The 24,825-nt window shown below is 46.7% G+C and overlaps 1 protein-coding gene and 1 pseudogene across 6 annotated transcripts in view; both read right to left on the reverse strand.

Moving 5' to 3' along the window:
- Positions 1-4,966: 4,966 nt before the first annotated feature.
- LOC142426793 (large ribosomal subunit protein uL30 pseudogene) lies at positions 4,967-13,414 on the reverse strand (annotated as a pseudogene).
- Positions 13,415-18,870: 5,456 nt separating this feature from the next.
- Positions 18,871-24,825, reverse strand: part of SAMD4A (sterile alpha motif domain containing 4A) — a 261,976-nt gene continuing 256,021 nt past the window's right edge. For all 6 annotated transcript variants that reach the window (XM_075532336.1, XM_075532337.1, XM_075532334.1 and 3 more), the window contains one exon: positions 18,871-23,035. In XM_075532336.1, coding sequence (XP_075388451.1) covers positions 23,007-23,035 — 29 coding nt within the window. In that variant the 3' untranslated portion in view covers positions 18,871-23,006. The remainder of the gene's footprint in view (positions 23,036-24,825) is intronic.

A 24,825-nucleotide genomic window follows, 5' to 3' on the forward strand; every position in this document is an offset into this window, starting at 1 on the left:
TATACATCAGTTGTATCAGGCGTATTTGCACATATGCTGCCATCATCCTTTCTAGACATTTTCTTTCTATTGAGCCCTTGGTGTCAGCTCCTCTTTTTTCCCTCCCTCCCCAAGCCCCCATTTAAAAAAGGAGAGGATAAAATAAACTAGATTCCAAAATGGATATAGGCGTCTTGCTTTCTAGAAGCCTCCTGGGCAAGAACTATCCCACCCAGGCTAACTATGAGAAGCAAAGCCTCTGGAAAATGTGCCCTACGGGGGAAGTACAGCCAGGGAGGGGCAAGCTCTTTGCGGCTGAGGAGCAGGGGCCCAGTGAGCTGGGTGCTAACAGTGAGCTGGGACTGCGGCCACAGCGGGGGCCCAGCAGCGCCTCCATCAGCAGCACTCATTCAAAGGCCCTGGGCTGTGGGGAGAGAACAGAGCTGAAGCTTCCTCTGCTGCGGCATGTGCAGGGGCAACGGGAGCTGCTGCAGGCGCTTCACTCTGCCACCATCCTTTTATACTTTTAGTTTTGAGTCAATCCCTCAATGGTCAGGCTTGCGGCCTCCTGCAGGCTCACCAGTAAATCTCGCCTTTGAATGGGAGACTGAGTCAGAACAGCCTAAAACGGCCCCTGAAGGTGGGAGCTGCTGCTCATCAAAGCACCTTTCACAGCCTCCAATTCCCCTGCTCTGAGGCTTTGAACCTGGAGTGAGCCGGCAGGCTGCAGGCCAGCTGGAGGGGAGTGATGAAAGGCCCCACAGAGTCTGATCAGAGCTAAGGGGAGGGAATAGTTCCACAAAGACAAGGCTGGGCCTGGCTGGGCCTGGCTGGGCGACTCTGGAGACTCTCCTGCATGCCCAGGCACTGGTCAGGTGGTCACCTGGCCATCTAGAACATGACCTTGTCCAATGACGCTGTCTTGAGGCATTATAGGCAGAGAGCCAGGCCATGTCCCCAGAGATTTTCTTTATGTGGGGCCTGGTTCCAGATCCTCAACAGTGGGGGGCAGCCACTCACTAGACAGGGACGCTTGGGTCTTCCCCATTGTAATAGGCTAAGAATGACCCCCTGAAACGTGTTGTGAATCCTAATCCCATTTGGATATGATCCCATTTGGGAGCGGGGATTTCTTTGCCTTATTAATGAACCATAACGTTACAGGGTGTATCTAAAGGAGCCAATTGGGCGAGGAGAAGGAAGCACTCAGGAAGGGGAAGACACATGCAGTGGTAGTTACACAATCTGGTGTCAACTTGAGACTATTAAGAGTGAAGGGGTGGAGTTTAGCCTGTCAATCAGGTCACAGCTTGATGACCTCATTTGGAGGGGGTAAGGAGATAAATAGATCCCTGGAGGCCAGTTCCTGTTGGCAAGCCACATGGAGCTACACTGATGGCAGCCAGAGCCTTGGAACTGGAGGAGCCACGTGGAGAACCCACACTAGTGCTAAGACGCATCTACCACCACTGAATCCACAACACTTTCCACCCACTGGCCTGTGATCTTCCTGAACTCGGTGTCATTGCATATGTTGTTTGAGTCTGTAGAGAAATTTATAGACTGGTATCGGACATGGGTTAATATCAGATTTATGGACTTGATTTGGACTGGGCTGGGATGTTTTCTTAATATACAATTACTCTTTGCTATAAAGTTCTCTCTTACACACAGATGAGTGTCTCTGGGTTTGATTCTGTAGTCAACCCAGACTAACACACATGCCACATGAAGATCAGCAAGAAACCCGGGAATAGAAGTTGAAGAGAAACAAGAACGCACCTGAGAGAGAGAGAGAGAGAGACACCAAATCTTGAGAGAGAGAGAGAGAGAGAGAGAGAGAGAGAGCGAGAGAGCGAGAGAGCGAAGTTTCCCCTCGAGCAGAGCCCTGAATTAGGCCTCTTGTTGTTAGACACCAATGAGCTGGTTCTGGTTTCATAGCGAACCTTTGCACATCAGAACCAAACTGCCTGCCATCCTAACAGCTGCTCCTATGCTTGGGCCTATTATTATTATTTTTAACTCATTTTACTGGGGGCTTGTACAACTCTTATCATAATCCATCCATTGTGTCAAGCACGTTTGTACATTTGTTGCCATCATCATTTTCGAAACATTTTCTTTCTACTTGAACCCTTGGTATCAGCTTCTCATTTTTCCCCTTCCCTCCCTCACGAACCCTTGATAATTTATAAATTATTATTTTTTTCATGTCTTACATGGACTGATGTCTCTCTTTGTCTAGTTTTACTGTTGTCTGTTGCCCAGGGAGGGGGTTATAGATAGATCATTGTGATCTGTTCCCCTTTTCTCCCCCCACCTTTCCCCCATCCTCCTGGTATCCCTACTCTCATTATTGGTTCTGAGGATTTTATCTGTCCTGGACTCCTTGTGTTTCCAGTTCCTATCTGTCCTAGTGTACATCCTCTGGTCTAGCAGGATTTGTAAGGTAGAATTGGGATCATGATAGTGGCGGGGAGAAAGCATTAATGGGCTAGAGTAAAGTTGTATGTTTCATCAGTACAATACTGTACCCTGACTGGCTTGTCTCCTTCCTGTGACCCTTCTGTAATGGGATGTCCAATTGCCTACAGATGGGCTTTGGGTCTCCACTCCACATTCCCCCTCATTGATAATGATATATATATATTTTTTTTGGTTCTTTGATGCCTGATACCTGATCCCATCGCAGGCTGTTGTGCTTCTTCCATGTGGGCTGTGTTGCTTCTCAGCTAGATGGCTGCTTGTTGATCTTTAAGCCTTTAAGACCCCAGATGCTATATCTTTTGATAGCTGGGCACCATCAGCTTTCTTCACATTTGCTTATACACCTGCTTTGTCTTCAGCAATCGTGTCAGGAAGGTGAGCATCACAGAATGCCAGTTTAATAGAACAAAGTGTTCTTGCATTGAGGGAGTACTTGAGCAGAGGCCCAGTGTCCCATCTGCTACCTTAATACTAAACCTATAAATATATCCACATAGGTTTATTTTCCCATCATCATCATATATAAATATATTTATGTATGTACATGCCTTTATTTAGACCTCTATAAATGTCCTATGCCTCCTAGTTCTTTCCTCTATTTCCTTCTCCTTTCCTCTTTTCCATTATGTTAAGTCTTCATTTGAGTTTCAATAATTGCTCTCAGTTACATTGCCCTTGATCAAGCCCTAGCAGACCTCCTACCATTTTAGATCACTTGTTGTCCCCTTGTCCCTGGGTTTAACACTCATTTTTTCCCCCTGCCTCCCCCTCTCCCATGTCCCCTTGGAACCATGAGTCCGTTGTTTTCTCCTCCAGATTGTTTGTCCCGTCTGTCTATCTAGATAGGCCTGCAGGATAATAATATGCACACACACAAAAAGAAGACAGAGCAAAACAAAGCAACAAGAGAAAACAAAACAACAGTAACCAAATAAACCAGTGACAAAAAAGAGAAAAGCCCATAAATAGTTCAAGGTCTATTTGTTGACCTGTAGGAGTATTTTCCAGTCAAGTCTGTTGGGGTGCCAAGCCCTGGCCCCAAAGTCTATTTTTGGCATTCCCTGGGGATTTTGTTGCTGTGCTCCCCTTGCTGTTCTGTTGCATGCCATTAGTGTTTTGCCTCTGTGTGGTGGGGTCAGATCGGGTGCAATTCCCACACTGTGTCTCCAGTGTTGTCCCCTGTAGGGCTATAGGTCAGTGAGGGACACCGTGTCTCATAGTGGGGCCAGCCCTATGGCCCTCTCTGTGCATTGCTGCTCTGAGCAGGAATATCATCCTCAAGGCTTGGTGGGCCAGGATGTAGTCCTCTCTGTCTTCCTCCCCCTTCATTTGTTCCCATGTGCTCTGATCAGACATGTCCCTCTCCCTGAGCTGTAGCTGTCCTCTGAAGTGAATTCTTCTGTGGGGCATGGGAGCTGTCTGCATAGTTGGGATTGGGGCCGGCCTGCTTGGTCCTGTTACTGCAGTCACTGTGTCAATCCATTTCGTTGAGGGTCTTCTTTTTCACTGCCCCTCTATCAACCATGATGTTCTTCTCCTGGAACTGGTCTCTCCTGACAACATGTCTAAAGTATGTAAGACCTAGTCACACTATCCTGCCCCTAAGGAGCACTCTGGATGTACTTCTTTCAAGACAGATTTGTTTGTCCTACTAGCAGTGCACGGTACTTTCATTATATGAAGAACAATTCAGCATCAGGATTGGAGGAAGACTTCGATATACAAATGGCACAGTCTTGCAGGTTGAAAGTCAGGAGGACTTGACGCACTTGCTGATGAAGATCAAGGGTTGTAGCCTTCAGTGGGGATTACAACTCAGTGTAAAGGAAACCAAAATCCTCCCACTGGACCAACATTGTGATTAATGGGGAAAAGATTGCAGTTGTCAAGGATGTTGTCTTGCTTGGATCCACAATCATTGTTCATGGAAGCAGCAGTCACGAGATCAAAAGACAAGCGGCGTTGGGTAAATCTGCATAAGGCCTCGTTAGAGTGTTGAGAAGCATGGATATTACTTTGAGGATAAAGGTGCACCTGACCTAATCCATTGTATTCTCTTTCTTTTTTTCCTCAACAGTTTTATTGGCACATAATTTACATATCATACATTCAATAGTTCCATCGTTCAATCATATCAAGTGGAATTGTACAATCATCACCACATCAATTTTAGACCCCCACGCCGCATGGTTAAATCACCTTTAAAATGCTTTGTGCAATCACAATCAGTTCTAGTGCTCCCTCCCCGCTCCAGAACCTTGGTATTTTCTATTGCCTCATTTGCATGTGAAAATTTGACACTGAATAAGAAGACCAAAGAAAACAAAGCTGAAGGCTTTTCAATCCCAGACCTTGGCGCCTGCTATACGGGTATAGCCAGGGTAACCAAAACAGCTTGGTACTGGTACAATAGACATGAAGACCAGTGGATTAGCACGGAAACCTCAGAAATACAATCAAGTACCCATAGGCATCGATTTTTTTTTTAGCCATTAAAATTTTTATTTTAAATCATTTTATTGGGGGCACTTACAGCTTTTATCACAATCCATACATATGTCTGGCATATAATTTTGATAAATATAACACATTATTTTAGTATACGTGCTGCCAAAGCGAGCACAGAAATAAAACACATTAAATTTCAACAAATGGTGCTGGCAAAACTGGACTTTCACCTATAAAAGAATGAAACAAGACTCACACGGTATGTCATGTATAAAAGCAAACTCAAGATGGATCAAAGGCCTAAATATACATCACACATTATTGAGACCATCCATGAAAAAAAATAGAAAAGTTAAGGATCCTAATAGAAGGCATAATCACACTACCGAACGTAATGAAAAGTACCCACAATATAAAAGACAAAGAACTAGGAACTATTAAAAATACATTTATGCACCCCAAATTCTTCATCAAGAGAGTCAACAGAGAACCCACAGACTAGGAAAAATACTCAGTAGTAATACATCAAACAAAAGGATTATGTTCCAAAATCTATAGAAAATGAAATCTTGCCAAGAAAAATACAATTGAATAAAAAACATGTGCACAAGACATGAACGGGCAATCTACCAAAGATGACATACAGGTGGCTAACAACTATATGAAGAAATATTCAAGATAATTAAGCAATCAGAGAAACACAAATTAAAACAACAATGAGATATGACCTCACACAAACTCTTTTGGCAAAATTCATTAAAACAGAAAATAACAAATAGGGGAGAAGATATGGAGAGAGAGGAATGCTTTTACCTTATTTTATTAAGAGACCAGATGACAAACATAATCATGGCGGACGGATACCTTAGTTCATCCTTCTAATCAGCCTGTTGATCTGGTCTTCCCTGTTGCCTGCATCTCCACCTTCTACGAAATGGGTGGTCTTTTTCTTTATCCCACCTTGTGGAGATGATAATTTTCAGGGCCATGGGAAGTTATTTGCTTCTTTGAAACGTTTCCCAACAGTCTAGATCTCATGAATCAGATCCTCCATGCAGATGATGCCGTATTGACCCAGACACCGTGCAGTCAGAGGGTTATCTGTCAGGGTAATACGCTTCTTATTGATTTTGCCATCACCACGCTTGTAGATGAGTTCATTCACCGACTTCAGGTTTGGGTATCCCCATGCAATGTATGGTCCCACAATCCTCAGCATGTTCACTGAAGCCTTGTTAAGCTTAACAAAGGTGCCATTGAAAATCTGGCGAAGGCGAAGAAGCTGCAACACTTTTCGAACCTTTGGGCTCACCCCACTGATACCTCTGATTCTGATGACAAATGACAAATGCCAGTGTGGGCTCCCTAGGCACATAGAAGCTGCCAGCTTTCCTTGCCATCCGAGCCACTTGGATTTCAGTTCTGCACATCTGTCTGTATTCCTAGTGATTGTGCTTAGCCTTCTCATAGATAAGCTTTCTCCTTGCCTTTTGAAGCATCTTTTGGGCAAACTTCTTTCTTAGGTGTTTGATCTTTAGTTCTGCGGAATTCCTTCGCTTTTTCTTAAGGGTCTCTGGAACAGCAGGGACCTTCTGCTGCTTCTCCGCGACAACCTCCATGATTCCAGCCGGTTTAAAAAAAAAAAAGCGTGACTGTAGGATTGTATGAACACTATAGAAATTGGCACGGCACTTCTTTAAACAAGTGTGAAGCCAAGTACCTTATGATCCAGCAAGCTCTCTATTGGGTATATAACTTAAATTAAGAATATAATGTCCACAGACATATGTGCACCTATGTTTATTGCCGCAATTTGCACAGTAACAAAAACATAGAAACAACCAAAAACCTCTTCTATAGAGGAATGGTTACACAAGCTATGGGGCATTTGTACTGTGGAATTGTAGGCTTCAATAAAAGCAGTGATAAGTCTCTTTACACCACAAGATGTGGACAAAACTAGAGAGCATTGTAGTTAGCAAACTGTCAGTAAGACAAATTAGCAAAAAGATAAATATTTAATACACCCAGTTATAAAGAAAAAACAAAGAAGAAATATGGTTTACACACCAGTAGACAAGCCTTTGACGACTATGAGGCAGGAACAGGGGGAGCGGAAGGATGGTGGCGGGGACCAAAAAAATGGAGCATTTAACACACACAAAAAATATAAAAATCCCTTCATAAACAAAACAACCAAAACACTCCTCCAGATTCCTAACCCCTCAGATATAAATACTGATCTGAGAGGCTAAAGAAAGGCAGGAAAGGCAGGACGTGGAGTCCTTAGTGACATACAAGTTCCTTTCAAACATAAGAGATAGATAGATAAATAGATAGATAAGATGAACTAAAATCTAGGAAGGCTGAAGGAGAGCAGGTGCATTTGCATTGGGTGCTGGAGAAGAACATTGAGCGTGCTGGACTGCTGAAAGGACACACAGATCTGTCTTGGAAGAAGTACATCCAGGACTCCTCAGAGGCAAGGATGGTGTGACTTTGTGTCACATGCTGTGGACAAGGTGTCAGGAGAGACCAGTCCCGGGAGAAGGACATCATGCTTGGTAGAGCAGAGAGGCGGGCCCGCAAGGAGCTGGACTGACACAGTGGCTGCCATGGGCTCCGGCAGAGGAACACTGTGCGGACTGGGCAGCATTTGGTTTTATTGCCCACAGGACTGCTATGGGTGGGGCTGACTTGATGGCCCCCATCTGTAACAACATGGCACTTTCAAAAAAATGTTATCTTAATAGCTCTATTTATTTATTTAGGTATTAGTTAATATTTTTAGGTCAGGTATTATTTAATATTTTTTCTTTTAAAACTTTAAAAATTAAATCATTTTATTGGGGGCTTGTACAACTCTAATCACAATCCACACATGCATCCATTGTGTCAAGCACTTTTATACATTTGTTTCCCTTATCATTCTCAAAATATTTGCTTTCTACTTGAGCCTTTGGTATCAGCTCATTTTCCCCTCCCTCCCCGCTCCCTTGCCTCCCTCATAAAACCTTGATAATTTATAAATTATTATTTTGTCATGTCTTACACTATCTGACGTCTCCCTTCACCCACGTCTTCGCTGTCCATTGTCCCCCTGGGAGGAGGTTATACGTAGATCCTGTAATCAGTTCCTCCTTTCTCCCTCACCTTCCTTCCACTCTCACCAATAGTCCTGAAGGGATCATCCACCCTGGATTCCCTGTGTTTCCAGTTGCTATCTGTACCAGTGAACATCCTCTGGTCTAGGCAGATTTGTAAAGTAGAATTGGGATCATGATAGTGGGGGGTGGGGGGGGGGTGGAGAGAAAGCATTCAAGAACCAGAGGAAAATTGTATGTTTCATTATTGCTACACTGCACCTTAACTGGCTCGTCTCCTCCTCACAACCCTTCTACAAGGGATGGCCAACTGTCCACAGAAGGACCCTGGGTCCCCACTCTACATTGCTCTGCATTCACAATGCTATGCTTTGTTGGTCTTTGATGCCTGATACCTGATCCCTTCGATGCCTCATGATCTCACAGGCTGGTGCTTCTTCTATGTGGACTTTGTTGTTTCTCAGTTAGATGGCCACTTGTTTACCTTCAAGCCTTTAAGACCCCAGATGCTATATCTTTTGATAGCCGGGCACCATCAGCTTTCTTCACGTTTGCTTGTGCACCCGACAACATGGTACTTTCAATATTCTTCACCAGATCCACAATTCAAAGGCATAAATTCTTCTTTGGTCTTCCTTATTTAGGCCCTCTAAATGCTGGGAAAATAAATTTCTGTTTGTGAAGGTCACCCACTTGTGTATATCTGTTGTAGTTGCACTAAGAAGCGAAGACTTATCTTGAGTGACTCATTTGTTTCCTGTTGGGTGACAGTGGGCAGTAACAGGGGTGAGGGTTATTCATGCTGTTGTCCAGTTTGGCCAGGTTTTATCTGAGAATGGGGTAGAATTGTCCTTCCCAGCTCCCTCAAAGTCAGTGAAGTGGCCAATGAAGCCACTTCATTTTAGTCTTCTGCCATGGCAAGCCTCATTTGTCCGGTTGGTGGCTGTTGGGTCCACCTGGCTTCCAGAGGGAGCTGTTGGGAGCAGAGGCCCCAGCTATCTGGACTGGCTGTGCAACCTGATGAGACATCAATCGTGAGGGGTTTAAGCCACAGGCATCTCAGGACTGTTTATTAATGCAGCACAATCTAACGTCTTCTGGCAGATACCTGGGTGATCAGATTGATGAATGCTGGCTGATTGATCACTCCGCTTATGTATTATGTATCCCAAGGCACAATTCAGTAACAGATTTAAAATATGAAATCAATTCATTTTAGAGAGAGACGTTGCCAGCACAGATGCAAGCCAGTAAGAGAGACATTTAGGAAGTGTCTCTGAGCCCCCGAAACCACTGCTTATTCTGTCTGGCTTAGTGGATCTTGGTAGGTAGGGACCCCAAGGGATACAATGGCTCAGGTACTTGTTCTTCGATGGAAACATCTGTCTTTATTCTCTTCCATTGTCAAAGCTGCAGAAGTCATTGAAGAACAAGAAGAGCCGCAGTTCTCCTTGGAGTTCAATGGAGTCACCAGGGGCCTAGAAGAATCTTGTCAGCAGTGATGCCTGGGGCAGTAGAAAGAAAGTCCCTAATTAGCAACACAAGAGTCAGTCAAGATTGGAATCAGAAACAATGGTTTCCAGATCTTGTTGACTTGGTTCTGTGGACATCTGGAGCTCAGAAAGACAAGCTGTGTTCTCCTTGCTCCAAGCCGGGGACCGGGCACCACTGCAGCTAGAGAAATCGAATGCAGCCATTCGGCAAACAGGATCATTCAGGGGCCCTCCCAGTGAGCAAGTAGGTGGAGGTGGCTTCTCAGCACAGGCTGCAAAAGAAGCTGCAGGGAGGCCAGGCAGGAGCTCATGGATTCCAGTATCCACAACTAACGGAGTATAAACCCAGAGGCACTTGTGGATCTTCCAGAATCCAAGGTGCTTCTGGAAATCAGGTGCCCAGATGACCCAGGGCTGTTTGGCTAGCTCCTCAGGAAGCTAGGCTCAGGGACACAGTCTGCATTTTACAGTCACGGTCCATGGAAGTGGGGAAATGTGAATCTCCTTTTCCTGAAAAATACCAATCAGAACTACTTCTATACATAGCTGTAAACAATATTTTCTCTTAAATTATTTTGTCAATTTATTTCTCCTACTTTGTCATTAAAATTAAATGTCTGTCAGGTAGGGGGGAGGGCGGGACGGGTAGGGTAGAGAATCCATGCCCTGGCCACACTCTAGGCCAACTACATCAGAATCTCGGGGGCAGGGCCCCCAGCACTGGCATTTGGTCAAGTTGCGCAGATGGTTCCAGAGTGCAGCCTAGGGGAGAATTATAGCTGCGAAGCCTCCTCTTCCTCGTGGTCTAGGGAGCAAATTTAACCTGAGATGGTTATCTTGTAGAGCCCTATGCCTACAAACAACCTTGCCTTTCAGCTCCAACAGAGGGTGAAGGCGGACAGAAAAGGGCTGGCAAGTCACTGCGGTCTCCTCGGGGTTTTCCAAGCCAGCCAGCAAGGGCCCCCTAGTAGGACTTGAGGTCAGGCTGACCTGGATTTGAGATTCGCCCTGGCCTATTGGAGGTCTGTGACCTAGCACAAATTGCTTAACACCTCGGAGTCTCACTTTCTTCATCTGTAAAGTGGGGCGAATCTAATATTAACTTTATTGGCTTAACACAACATGTCTGTATGACCCCTAGCTATGTATTGTTATTTCCCCCAAGTGATTTGTCTTGAATGAAGCAGGTCAAGTACTGTAACAAATTGCATCGGCTGTCCTAACTCCAGCCTAGTCCTTTCTCTAGTGAATATGCAAACTCATTGCCTAGTCAATTCCAATTCTGACTCATAGCCACCCTATAGGACTGAGTAGAACTGCCTCTGTGGGTTTCTGAGACGGCAACTCTTTATGGGAATAGAGAGCCTCATCTGTCTTTTGTAGAGCCTTTGGTGGTTTTGAACTGCTGACCTTGCCATTAGCAGCCCAAATGGGGGTCGGATTCCTTAGCTGCCCAAGCTAGACATTTCTCAGTCTTCCTTAGTCCCTATATGTGGTCAGTCTTCAATTATAAAAGTCCTGGTGTTACATGTTGAGCCACAATTGACTCAATAGTTACGTTTGATCTCCTAAGAGTATCATAGATCTGTCCACTTCTCCCTATTTCTACTACTCCCACCATCTGTGGATTGTCTGAACTGATGTATGAGCCGCTTGTGGACCTCCCACCCCACTCTTGCTGTCCTCTGATCCATTACTCAAGGACTCCTGGTGGTGCAGTGGTTAAGCACTTGATTGCTTTCTACAAGGTTGATGGTTTGAACCTACCGATTGTTCTTTGGGGAAAAAAATCTATGAGTCAGCTTCCAGGTCCCAAACTCACTGCTGTTGAGTGGATTCTAGGACAGAGTCAGAGGGCAGCACTGTGGTCAGCGGCAGCTCCCTAGTTAACCCTCAGGCCCCTCAGGGCTGCTCTCTGCAGAGATAACCTCACGGCCTTCCAGTCAGTGCTGACTCGGTGAACCTCCTGTAGGTTTCTGAGTCTGTACCTGTTCACAGGAGTAGAAAGCCAAGGAGCTGCTGGTGGTTTCGAACTGTTGACCATGTGGATTGAAGCTCAATGCATAACCACTATACTACCAGGGCTCCTTGGAAATCCTATGGGGGAAGTTCTCCTCTGTCCAATAGGGTTATTTTGAGTTGGAATCCACTAGACGGCATTTTAAAAAAATCCACTTCTCAAGATATTGCCAAAAATATAAATCTCCCTGTTGTTTGGTGCTGTCAAGTCAATTTCTCCTCATAGGAGAGAGTAGACCTATCCAGTTGGGTTTCCTGGGTTGGAATCTTTAGGAAGGGGTAGATTGCCAGCCTTTGTCTCCCCTGGAGCTGCCAGTGGGTTTAAACTGCTGGTATTTTGGTTAGCAGCTCAACGCTCAACCCACTGTATCACCTGGTATGCTTCTACGTCTTCCTGCTAGATATAAAAACAAATAACAAAATTAAAATGGTGGGGTGCTGGCATATGAATAGACAAACATATCAATAGGAAGTCTAAAAATAGACCCGAATGCATAGTGGAAGTTGGTATGTCACAAACGTGGCGTTTGAACGCAATGGAGGAAAGAAGGCCTCTATCTAGTAAATAATAAAGGAACAATGCTGTTTTGCATAAAAGTACAATTGGACCTCCATCTCATACTGTATACCAGGAGAATTCCAGATGGCTCAAAGATATCAAGGTTAAAGACAAAAACAAATTCATGAAAATACCAGAGAAAAACAGTATACCTCACATTGGGAGGACCTTCTAAGATATGATTCAAACTCCAGAAGCCAAAACAGAAATCCAACTACATACACATTAAAAAGGAAGAAAGTATTACAGACCAAGTCAAAAGCTAAACAACAAATTGGGGAACATATCAGTAACCCATATCACAGTCCAAAGGTTAATTTTCACAATGTACAAAGAGCTTCAATAGTCAACAAATCAATACAGTTCCCAGGAAAATACAAATGACTGCACAGCATATCGAAAGATGCTCAAACTTAAACAAAAGAAATGAAAAGGGAAAAAGCCAACTTTGATGCTATTTTTCACTTAATTAAATTCGGACATATCAAAAAGTTTGAAGACACACCCCGAACTGGGAATTGACGCAATCAGACAGTTCACCCATTACTGAGGTCAATATGTACCTGACAAAACCCAGTAAAATCCCACTTGTGGGAATTTTCCACATAACTTTGCACAAACGGGAAGTGATGCGTGTACAATTCATTCATGGTAGCATATTGGCAAAGGGTGAAGGTGACCTGGATGCCCGTTATTCAGAGGACAAGTAAAGAAGCTTTGTCAGTACCCAGAGTGGAGCTCTCTAGAATCTCCAAAAAGTATCCCAAGTCTAAAAACCGCACCCACTGCTGTGGAGCGGGTTCCCACACATCTGGACAGAGTAGAACTGGCTCCCACGGGTTTCCAAGACTGTAAGTCTCTACAGAAGCAGACTAGGAAGCTGAACGTTTCCAATTTCTCACCTTTTGGTTAGCAGCCCAATGTTTACCCCATTGTGCTACAAGGGAGTCTCCTAAAAAGGATCAGGCCCTGATAAACGGCCTCCAAAATGGATTCAGCAGTTTGAAAAGGGCCGCTGAACAGTGTGTATGTGAGCAGAACTCTGTGTGTACCTGGGAACAAAGGCAACCTATCAGGATTTGTATGCCTATACACTATCTCTTGGTGGGTACACAGGAAACTTACCCTCTCCAGGGGATTTGGATGATCAGGGAAGGGGACAAGGGGGAAGCTTTTCACTTGCTTTTTATTATTGAGCTATGTGAATTTATTTTTCCTTGAAAAAAACAAGCACACTGCAAACCAAACCAAACCAAACCAAACCAAACCAAACCAAACCAAACCAAACCAAACCAAACCAAACCAACCAACCAACCAACCAACCAACCAACCAACCAACCAACCAACCAACCAACCGTGGTAGTTACATAATCTGTTGTAATTTTGAGACTACTAAGAGTGAAGGGGTGGAGTTTAGCTTGTCAATCAGGTTGCAGCTTGATGGCCTCAGTTGGAGGCTCCACAAAGATAAATAACTCACTGGAGGCGGGACACACTCACTCCCTGTGAGACATTCCTGTGGACATGTGCCCTGGAGCTGCACTAGAGCCCTGGAGCTGGAGAAGCCACGTGGAGACTCCTGCCAGCACCGAGATGCTTCCACCGCCACTGGATCCACAAGACTTTCCATCCACTGGCCTGTGATTTCCTGCATTTGGCATCATGGCATGTGTTGCATGTGTTCATGAGTCTGAAGAGGAATTTATAGATTGCTATCAGGCATATGGACTAATATTGGATTTATGTACTTGACCTGGACTGGGCTGGGATGTTTTCTTAATGTGCAATTGCTCTTGTATACAAAGCTCTTCCATATACACGAGTGCCTTATAAATTTGTTTCTCTAGTCAACCCGGACTAACACACCAACCAACCAACCAACCAAACTCCAAACAAACCAACAACCAGAAACAAAACAAACCTGACATCTGATCATATTCACCATCAAGGGTTGCTAGTGTCCAGAACTACTTATTGTCTTAAGTCTGAATGTTTGTTTACCGTTGTTTATGAGGCTAGGCTTCCTCCTCTAGTGATCACGCCCACCCCACCCCCCATTCTCTGTATTCTAGATTCAGTTGCTTATTTACTGATCTCATTTCCTCAAACTCTTCTTGTTCCCAAATCTGCAATGCCGCCAGGCTCTCTCAGCATTCCTGTCCTCCATCCTTCCAGGGCTGCTGCTCCGTCCTGTTCTTCAGAGGGACCAGGCTGGCCTGGTTGGTGTTGTGCACTTCCCTCTGCAGACAGCCAGGCTCCCCCAGTGAGTGTAAGGGCTGCTCCCAGAGGGCTTTCTGGGTTTCGGGTCTTGGTCTCAGGTCTTGGGAGTGGTGATGGCTCTGTCTGGCTCAAAAGCCACTCAGGCAGCTAAGAGGCTGCAAGCATTCCAGGCAGCTTTCTGGGCATCTCATGCTTTCCCAGGTGAGGCCTCACTGTAACCTTGAGCTTCATCTATGGTCTCCACGGGCAATGTGTCTCGTGTGTCCTTCAAATTATCTTCAGTTGGTCAATACCTCAGGAGGACCTGTTAAAGGAAGACAACAGCAAACCTGCCCATGTGAGCCATTGTGTTTTGTAACTTGAGTCAGACACATGCTGGGATAGATGCTGCGGAAGATGGAACCCTTGGACTTCATGACTTAGGGAGCAAAGCAGCGTGGGTGGGAGAAAGTCTGTAGAGTCTGTGGCCTCCCACCACTGGATTACATTAGTACAACTGGCGATGGATTGTTGAGAGCATCGGCTGGTCATTTTCCCACTGGATTCTTCACGTGTACAATTTGACTTCTTTGTACGTATTTCATCTTAAATGGGTAACAGGCCCAGAGGCCAAGGCTAAAGGGACTCAGGTGAGTCAGGATTCATCGCTCAACCAAGTTGTACAGAAAATCAATGTTCAGCCACTTGCTAGTCAACAGATGAGAGTAAGAGAAAAACAAGTGGCGATGTCACTTTGGTCAGATCTGAGCTTTGGAGTTTTATAAAAGGTTCATCAGACTTCATTTTTGAGACTCAGAGTTTTATGGAAATACCCCTCAAAGACATTGGCTGTAAGAGAGGCACACCCCGGTCCCAACTGTGTTTCCCACAGGCGGGTTAGCTGCAGCCTCTGGGCAATCTCCAGCTCCAGCTGTTCTGGTAGGCTCTCTTTCAACTCACCAGAACTCTCTTTCAACTCACCAGAACTCTGAGTTTGTTATCCTGGCCTGGACCTAGAACAAAACCTCAAAAGGCTGCGCAAATTTGAAAATATGCACTCTGAGTCACATGTAAACACAACACCGCCTTTTTATAAGGCCTGAGCTTTATAAGGCTGCCAAAGTGGTTCTCCTCTGGTTTTAAGGATTGACGTAGAAACCACTTAGTGTGAAAACTGTTCCATGCAGGGAATTCTCAGATGTGGAACTTCCAGGTTGACATCACAGAGGAGCTTTGTTAGTCCAGGTCAACTAGAGAAGCAAATCTAGGGAGACTCATACAGGTATAGGAAAGAGCTTTATATCAAAGATTCTCTATTAAGGAAACACCACAGCCCCATCTAGATCAAGTTTATAGGTTCAATATTAGCCCATAAGTCTGATATTAGCCTGTGAATTCCTCTTCAGACTCACGCAGCACATGCAATGTCAAATGCAGGAATATCACAGGCTGGTGGGTGGAAAGTCCTGTGGGTCCAGTGGCAGTGGAAGCATCTCCAGGGCTCTGGTTGCCATCAGCATGGCTCCATGTGGCTTATCAACAGGAACGTGAAGCAGAGAGTGTGTGTGTCCTGCCTCCAGCAAGAAAGAGAGGAAGTCCCATTATTCCTATGAGAAGGCCAGGCCCACAATAAGGGATATCACCAGGCTGTGACCTGATTGACAGGCTAGACTCCACCCCTTCACTCTTATTTATCAAGTTGAAATGAATTTGTGTAATTACCATAGGAACCAATATGTGAGAAGAGTCCATGGCCAAGGCTGGGCAAGGTTGAAGCCAGTACTGGAGGACACTGTGAAAAATTGTTTTGATGGAGATACTGGCTAGGTGCCATGCTGAAGGTGTGCCAACATTTCCCAACTTCCATATTTTTGAACCCTGTATGTGTAAACAGGTACTTACAAAGAAGAGCCACCTTCCTGAAACAGTATAATTCCTGTATCCTATATCCCCTTGTATCAGTTTATCACCAGTATGCATCCACTCCTCTTGTGCTTCACAGCTGCGAGACCCAACAGAAAACAATAACAAACACAATTGGACCGAGGTGGTAAGGATAAAGTCAAAATGGTACAAGGACAAAAGTACAAAGAATGCGTAAGAAAGAAAAGACCCCAGTCATGTCTGTCATGGAACCAGTAAGATACTTGCACTCAGAAGGTGGTCCACTCACCCAGTGTTGAGTTCGATCCAGCATAATCAAGATGACAATGGTCTGCCTGAGAGTAAGGCCGTTCGAAGCTCTTGCCTGTGACTCCAGTGGGTCTGCCCATGGCTACATCTGACTGGATACTCTGCCGATGGGTTTTGAATTCTCACTGGTCCCCACCGCTCTCCAAAAACTGGGTGGTCATGTTACCTCTGATCCTTTTCTCCTCACTAAAGTCGCATTTTGTAATTGGAGCACACGGCTGTGTGCTTCTTCCACCTGGACTTAGTTGACTCCTCGCTTAGATGGCTGCTTGTTTGAGTTCAAGTTTTAAGAGCTGGACACTATTCTGATTGAGTGCCAGGCAGCAGCTGCTTTCTCCGCCACCCTGTACTGTAGCCCTGTCTTCGGTGATCATTTCATGAAGCTGGAGCAGGGCCGTGACGTTACTTTAACAGTGATGTGTGTGTGACAGCGTATTCTAGGTGCCCATAGTAATGTTCATGCTATCCGTAGGTATAAAATAATTGGAGCTATGCTTGTAATATTTACTTATTCATAAAACTCTTCATAAGTTTGTTGAAACACTACATCCGCCCCCCCCTTGTGTTTGTTACTTCAGTCAACAAACATGGAATGTCAAAGTGCCAAACCACCGGAGGGCGACGCGCTGTCATTTGTTTTGGTTTTATGCCATGCTCCTAATTCCCATGAGATATTATGCAATTCCTGGAAGTGTTCAAAGAACTAAAAATATGATCAGAACAACTGCTGTAAGTCCAGAAGAAGCAGAAAGGGGTTTTCCAAAGGTGAACATAAATTCAGAGAAGTTGCCGGTTTCTAATAGATCGAACCCAATGATCATTGTCCAACTGGCTGAACTCTATAGGAATGGGGTCCTACTCCTACAGTGAAAAGATGATGAAGGACAAATCACATAGCCGACAAAAGTGAAATGCTTGGATAAAAACGAAGATTTCAAGTGAGGATGCCAATCAAGAAACAATGTGGAAATACCTTAAAGCAGCATTTGTTTTCCTGGTGTGGCCTCTGAAGGGTCTTGCTGTGCACCTTCAAAGAACAGTCTGAAGCGCTATAGTCTGTAGCACACTGACTGGGTCACCGAGGGCGGCATGGAGACTAGGTTCAAAGTGTCCACTTAGGAACCTAGTACCAGGCAGATTCTCCTCTTGGGTTCCACACAAGTATCGTTAAGAATTTTTTCCCATTGGCAAGTTGCTCCTTCCTGTGGCTCAGGGAGCAAACCTACCCAGTTCTGACACATGAGAAGTTGCCTTGAGTTGGGGCAGGCTCAGTGGTTTGATCCTTCGCTGCCCAATCCTCGTTTACTGTCATTCTACCTGTCCCACAGTTGAGGCTCTATGTCCCTCTTATAGGACTGGAGCCCATTCCAGTCATAAGAATTCCCCTTGATGAGGAACCTCAGCTCTTCTCCCTTACAAGGCACCTCTTCATGCTTCTAGGGACAATTTGAGTCAGGTACAAGGAGAGTCACCATGTGGTCATTGTCATAAAATCAAGTTGCGGTCACCTTAGTGCAGTCTGGGGTTATCAGGCGGCGGCGGCAATGATCTGTGTTTTATGGCTTGTCTGCATGGTTGTTTGATTAAAGGCTTATTACATAACCTTGATATCAAAAACCACCAACAAAGTCCACCCAAAGATCAGTGCGGTTCAGGAACTCATGGAAGGTCACAGAGCCAGAGGAATTCTGGAATCATAATTCAAACCCAGGGTCACCTTGCTAGCCACCTGTTGAAGTGCTGCCTTCTTGAGAATTTATAACAAACATTATACTGGCGTACAAAGTACCAGAATGAAATTCGAGTGTAGGTATCATCCCAAGCTTGCTTTGTAGCCACAGTGAAGGTGTGAAATAAAGGCATCGAAAGTGAAGAGCAACCTACAAACCAGTGCTCCCCAAAGTAGGCAATGGCGCCTCCTTCTGGGAAATGCTGGAAAGATGGAGGAGAGCAGGAAAACTGAAAAAGCAGATACACTTTATCCTGGAGTATGGGCTATAGTACAAAAGTTTTTCATTTAAAAAAACGTTTTTCATTGCCAGGTGGCACTTGGTAATTTCTTTCTTTCCTGAAAAGGGGGCAGTAGGCCAAATCCATGAGGGAGCCTAGGCTATAAGCAATAGCACCTGCAAGGTTAGAGTCTGTATTTAGAAACAAACTGGCCTCAAGTGTAGTGGTCTATTTACCGACTGTTCTGGCCACATCGCAAGCTGCCTCTATTTGACAGTCTTTCCCTAGCATTTCAGGAAAAAGATGCATTTGCTCAGAAAGGGCAGGGAGGAGAAGACAACAGAACCAATGCTGGCTCTTCTCTCAGCCGGATGTCCGAGATTCACTTGCTAATTGGTCATGTTGACAAGGAGAAAAAGAAAAGACACATACACACACCAGTGTTACAAAACCGTGTATTAATCATTTCCCTTCACTTTCAATATAACGTTGATATGAAATATAGCCATGATTCTTAGTTACATGGGAGGAAATGAGTAATAAATACATTGTAGCAAGTTTAAACCACAAGGGTGTTTCACTGGTAACAACATTTGAAAACTGTACACTTGCAAAGAACGGCATCTTCAAACATTAGTATATCTGTATATCAGTAAAGCTCTTACATGTAACAAACATGCTATTTCCATATATGACAATTTTTTTAAAAATATGCATTGCTTGGCAACATGAACTAGGCAAAAATATTTCTTTGTTCACTAACTTTATACAGGAAAACAGGACAAAGGGCATGCATGTACAATAGGGACGCCTGCATGGGGCATGCGACGAATAAAGGGTTCGGAAAGTCAGCTTCCATTAGGCATAATTACATGAGGGTTCTATGTTAATAAGGGAGGAAGTCTTCTGTTGGACATGATTAACATCCCTGTTTTCTTCTTATTCCTCCCAGAGGAATACACATTCACCTTTAAGTAAAGATAAAGGAATTACAAAATAATAATAATAAAACTCACTTTGCAAACAATTCTGGTGATTTGTAAAAAAAAAAAGAAACCAACAATACAACCCAACATTAGTGTTATCACAGCCCCCCGTGAGCCCTCCTTGTCACAGGCCTGCCCAGGCACCGTGGCCAGACTGCAGGCATCTGAGACTGGGGCCTGCCTTGCTGCCCTGTGCATTCGGCCTAGCCCAGCGCCCCCTGGCCACCATCTGGGCTCTTGGTGCCATCCTGACTTTGGCGGCAGGATGTAGCCCCACAAACCTCGCTCAGGCAGGAGTTACGAGAGGCACAGAAGAACAAGGACTTGGAGGAGGCTCCCGCTTCCCCCAGCAGGCAGCCAATGACACCTCAAAAGAAAACCGAGTTTCCCTCAGTGTCTCTTCCGACAAATGAGAAAGGGGGGCCAGCTGTAGCTCCAATCCTGGGCACCCCAAAGGGGCCATCCGACGCAGGACCTGAGAGCCTGGTGCAAACAGCCACTCCTGGCAGGAGTCACAGCGACATCTAGTTTGCTTACTGGCCCTCAAGTTAGAAAAGGGAAACACAAAAGTAGGCGGAGGGAGAAAGAAAAAAGGTAACGAGTCAGCAGCAACGTTTCCTTTCTTGTACACAGTTCCTGTGTTTCTTCCGACTGCTTCTGGGAAGAAGCCACTATGGAAAAAAGCACCAAACATCGCACTTGGCATCAAGGTCACGACCACCCCCGTCTCTTGGGAAGGCGTGAAGGTGCCAAGTGCACACGGCTGAATTCAGAATGGGGGAAACGACAAAACCCGAACACAAAACAAGTACAACCCCCAAACCATGGAGTGAAACAGCTTTCACTCCGAGATTTTCCCACTGTTCACTAGTTACTGAATATAAAACAGGTTCACTTGTGGGTCATGTGTAAATACAAAAAAAGGCACTGCCGCTTTGTTACTGGATACCCGACCTCACAGCCACTCCGCTAGCATGCAACAGTTTGACTTTTTTGTAAACAAGACTTCTTTTGCGTTTGGATTTTTTTTTTAATTGAGCTATCTACCTGCAGTCAACACAGGACTCAAGACAGGGTGGAGAGCAGGCTCCTACAATGATCGGAACACTCAACTTAGGAAGAAAAAAATGAAAACACTAATAGCAAAATCACAACTATGTAGATAAATCTATACACGGTCGATAAAAAATAAGCTTTTTTTTCTTTTTTCTCTTTTAAAAAAAGAATTATGTTGTCATTAATAACAGACTTTTATCATGGTTACCAGCCATAGCAAGTTAAGAAGTAACATATCCAAAATAATATCTCTAAGAATCAGATAACCGTTGTTTCTATATTCAGGGAAGGAATAAATAGAAATTCATATTTGCAAATGTGTTACGTTCCTCTTCCTTTTAAAGGATTCATGCTAATGTGATTGTGTTCACATTTTGTTTCCTAAACACCACGGCTCCACAGATGCTCTCGCGCGCGTGTGCAGTGCAGCTGAGCCCTGCACTTATCACTCAAGGGCCTTCCGATCCCATGCTTTGCTCTTCTCCCACATCAACTTCCTGAGCACCCAAATCACATCCCCAGAACCTCCTGCTCTTACCTTTAGCCTTCAACATCCTTGACCTAGCCTTTCGCCTTGCATGTGAGCGTCCATCCCAACACAGCCCCGACGACTCTAAGCTTGCTTAGAGAAGGGGTAGGGAGGAAGAATGATAATGGCACTTGGTTTAAAAAGAAAGAAAGAAAGCCAACGAAGACATGCTGCCTCTTTCTGCCCGTGGATTTGCTTCAGTAGGCTCGCTGCCCAACGAGCGGCCTGTCCCTTTCCTTGGCTACGCACCCCCTGCGGGCTCAGAGCCACCTTCAAAGGTGACTGAGGCCTCTCAGGTGAGGGTTCCTGCCTCTTCAGGTGGCAAGGGGGTTTGAAAGGCCTGTGGCCATGCCCGAGGCTGGGCTGGGCTTGGCGGGCAGGTTTTAATTCTGGACGTGAAAGAAAGCTACTTTGGCTTTCATGAAGGCCTTTTAAATCCCTATATATTTTTTACATCTCCTTAAGTGAGGGCAGGACTTTTTGCATCCCAGTCTCTCACTTGTGACTCTACCTTCACTCAGAACCAGACTCACTTCATTCACAGGCGAGCACCGCCGTCGTCACCATCACCCCCACCACCCGGCTTACCGGGCAGCACACCCTCCGTCGGCTCCATCCTGACCCCCGCTCCGCACGTCCACACACCGTCAGAAAGGAGGGATGACTTGGTGGAAGCACGGTTTGCTACGCCCTGACCCAGGTACTGGCGTTGCCCCCGCAAGCCTCTGGCTTATTCTATGGGGACAGAGTTCCCCTTGCCACCCCGGAGCTCACTTCCACGTATCCTCTTTGGCCGCCCACCTAGGAGGGGGGCCTGGCTCCTGGTCTTCTCCCTGCATGCGCTCTCAGACCCTCCTGTCAGGCCCTCACCTAGGCCGCTGCCCAGCGCTGACCAGCAAAGGGGGTGCGGGCTCAGACTGAGCTCTCTGCGAAGGGAGTGGGATCTGGGGCTGCTTCCCTGGGCATTCGGCCTCATCACGGGAAACCGGTGGTTCTGCCTTTGCTCCGCCAGCAGACCTTGTAGCCACCCGAGTGTCTGAGCAGCAAAGCCAGGAGAGGCAGATCGGGCAACCCCCCCGAGAATGGGAGGAGGGAAGGGGATGGGCAGGGAGCCAAGTGTTCAGGTGAGAAGCAAATCCAGCACAGAAAGGGGCCACCTGAGAGCAAACCCACAACCGAACCCCCGGTGCCATCTCTTCGGGCCCTGGCCCGACACTGTCCACTCGGGCCGTACCCTCACCCGCGTCTTCACACCCACCTCGGCCCTCCTGGAGGCTCACCCTGCTGCGGTGTGAGAGAGAGGGAGGGTGCCCAAGAATCCATATGTACAACAAGCCCTTTACAAAAGCAATGAAGAGGCGCTCCCCCGCCCCCAACCCTTGACCCACGATGTACCCTTGAAAATGGTTATGTAAACAATACACAAATCAAAGTCTGTCTGAGATTTTGGTGGAGGGGCTAGCCTTGTCCTCTCGTCCCGTGGCCACGTGGCCTCACGGAGGTCCAGTCAGGCAGCAGGGTGGGGGGCACAGAGGCCACCCGCCACCTTGCTTTTGGTCACAGGTGTCCATGGAGTCCTCCTGGGGACTGCCTGGGCCGGAGGCAAGGCCTGGGGCTTCTGCACCCCTCCTATCTCTCCTACTTTTTTTTCAAAGCGATAGGTTTAAAATAAAAAGAAAAATCCATCCAGGGTGTCTCTTGTAAACCCCACCCCCCCATCTCCTGACATCCTCCCCTCCCCACACCCCCCACACCAAATCCCACAATGACATAAAGAACGAACAAAATGACCGATCCCAGGTCTACTGATAGGTTTACAAGGACGACCTACGCTCTCGCAAAATCAAAATGGGAGAGGGACCGGGGACAACACCAAAAAAAGAAGAAAAACCAAAAAAGGCTGCAAAGGATCTTGGGGAGATTCTGAGCACCCCTGAAGATGGCTGACACTGGGCCCGCAGCAGTCGATTTCACGGCCAGCGCTGTCCTCCTCCTCGGCGGCTTCTAGATGGTGGAGGTCCGGTCCACCCCATCTGCAAGAGAGGGAGGGAGAGGCTCACGGGGGCGCCCCAGAGCACCCCATGCCCCCGATGCCCCCACATCCCCGAAGTCCAGATGTCCCCACGCCCCTGACGCTGCTCACTCCTTTCCACACCCACCCAGCCTCTGAGAGCAGCTCCCGGTGCCAGGGGAGCCTGTGCTCAGAGAGGGGCCGGCCTGCGCCCCACCCTGCAGAGACCATGGCGCCACGTGCACTGTGGATGAGCCGGGCACACCGAGGGACGTCAAGGACAGAGTCACCGAGAAACACACGCGACTTTTCTAGCTGAGGCTGGTAGGAGAAGAAAGGGTTGGTGGGTGAGAGGGGTGGGTCCTGCTAGAATAAAGGGAGAGCATGGGGGGGTGTTGGGGCAGACTGAAGGATGGTGGGATTGGGGGGCGGCTGGTCAGGTGGGGGCTGCAAGAGACACAGCGGGGGGGGGGGGGAGGGAGCCCTGTCTAGCTCACTTCCCCTCTGTGGGCCATCTCGCTGATTAAAGCCTCTGCCAGCTGATCAGACCGGAGGGATGCATGTGGCCCAAATGGATACTTTATCCTGAGGCTTCATCCAGAGTAGCCAGAGTTGGATAGGCGCTGGGAGCAGAAAGATTGGGTGTCTGTGGAGAGAGCTGAGAGCACCCAGGGATTTGCCAGCTCCACGGCCGTGCCTGGGAATGGGAGAGCCCAGGCTGAGGAGACTGCGGGCGGTGGGAGCTGACATGCGCCTGCCCCTTTTTGGTTGTTTGCTTCCACGGGGGCTCAAGGGAAGTCCCCAGTATCAGAAGCAAAGGCCTGAGTCCTGCTTACTGTAGGAGCCTGATGTAGGTGGCGGTGGCGGCAGGGACCGATCTACAGACTTGACTTTAGAATTGTGGCTCTGGCAGGTACGTTAGCAGGGCAGAGCTAGTGGCAGGGGTCCCTTGAGGAGGCTGTCACCAGGGCCTGTGTCTGAGCAGAGGAGAACCCTCATCAGTGAGCGAGGGGGGTGGGGTGGGCAGGGATTAGCCATCTCAGGAGATAGCAAGGGCCATGTTGCATGCTCTCAACAATCAAGGGTGATCACCACAGAGATGTCCCCCTGGTTCCGCCCACCTCCACAGTATGGGCACACGTGTCTCAGCCCCTGCTGTCTATCAGATGGAGTATCCGGAGTCACTGGGAAGGGCTCAGTGTGAGAACAGAGGCCCTAAGGGGCAGAGGTGGGCACCGAGTCCACTGTTGGGCTGGCTGGCCTCCTTGCAAAACTTTGTACTGAGACAATTGGAGGTTCCCATGCGAGATAATACAGAGACAATCCTGTGTAAACTTTGTCCAGGTTGCCCCAATGTGCACATTTTGCAAAAAGTGTAGCATAACAGGACAAACCAGATACTGATGTGGATTCAATACACCAATCCTATTTGGAGTCCCCTACTGTACTTGTATTCATGTGTGTGCCTGCACAAGTGGGCATATTGCCTTAGATACAATTTTGGGAGGAGAACTCATTTTTAAAGGCAAGCAGATGGCTCCTAAGAGCTTCCGTGGCATCAGGTCATTAATCCTTGAGGCCCCAGATGTGGACTTTGACCAGTAGCCTCGCCTCTGGCTCCTGTGAATGCTAGCCTGCGTCTCGAGCAGTGGTGTCTCTGCAGTGTTGACTGTCAGGGAATGGGTGTGGGTGTGGGTATGTGCAGGAAGGAGGCCGCTTTGGTCACTTTCTCTGTAGAAAGGCAGTGGACACGCCTGCTGAGGCTTGTGGCCCACTCATTAATGCCAATAGGGTGTGGAAAAACAAAAATCT

Source organism: Tenrec ecaudatus, chromosome 14 (assembly GCF_050624435.1).
Source record: "Tenrec ecaudatus isolate mTenEca1 chromosome 14, mTenEca1.hap1, whole genome shotgun sequence".
NCBI classification, from domain to species: domain Eukaryota; kingdom Metazoa; phylum Chordata; class Mammalia; order Afrosoricida; family Tenrecidae; genus Tenrec; species Tenrec ecaudatus.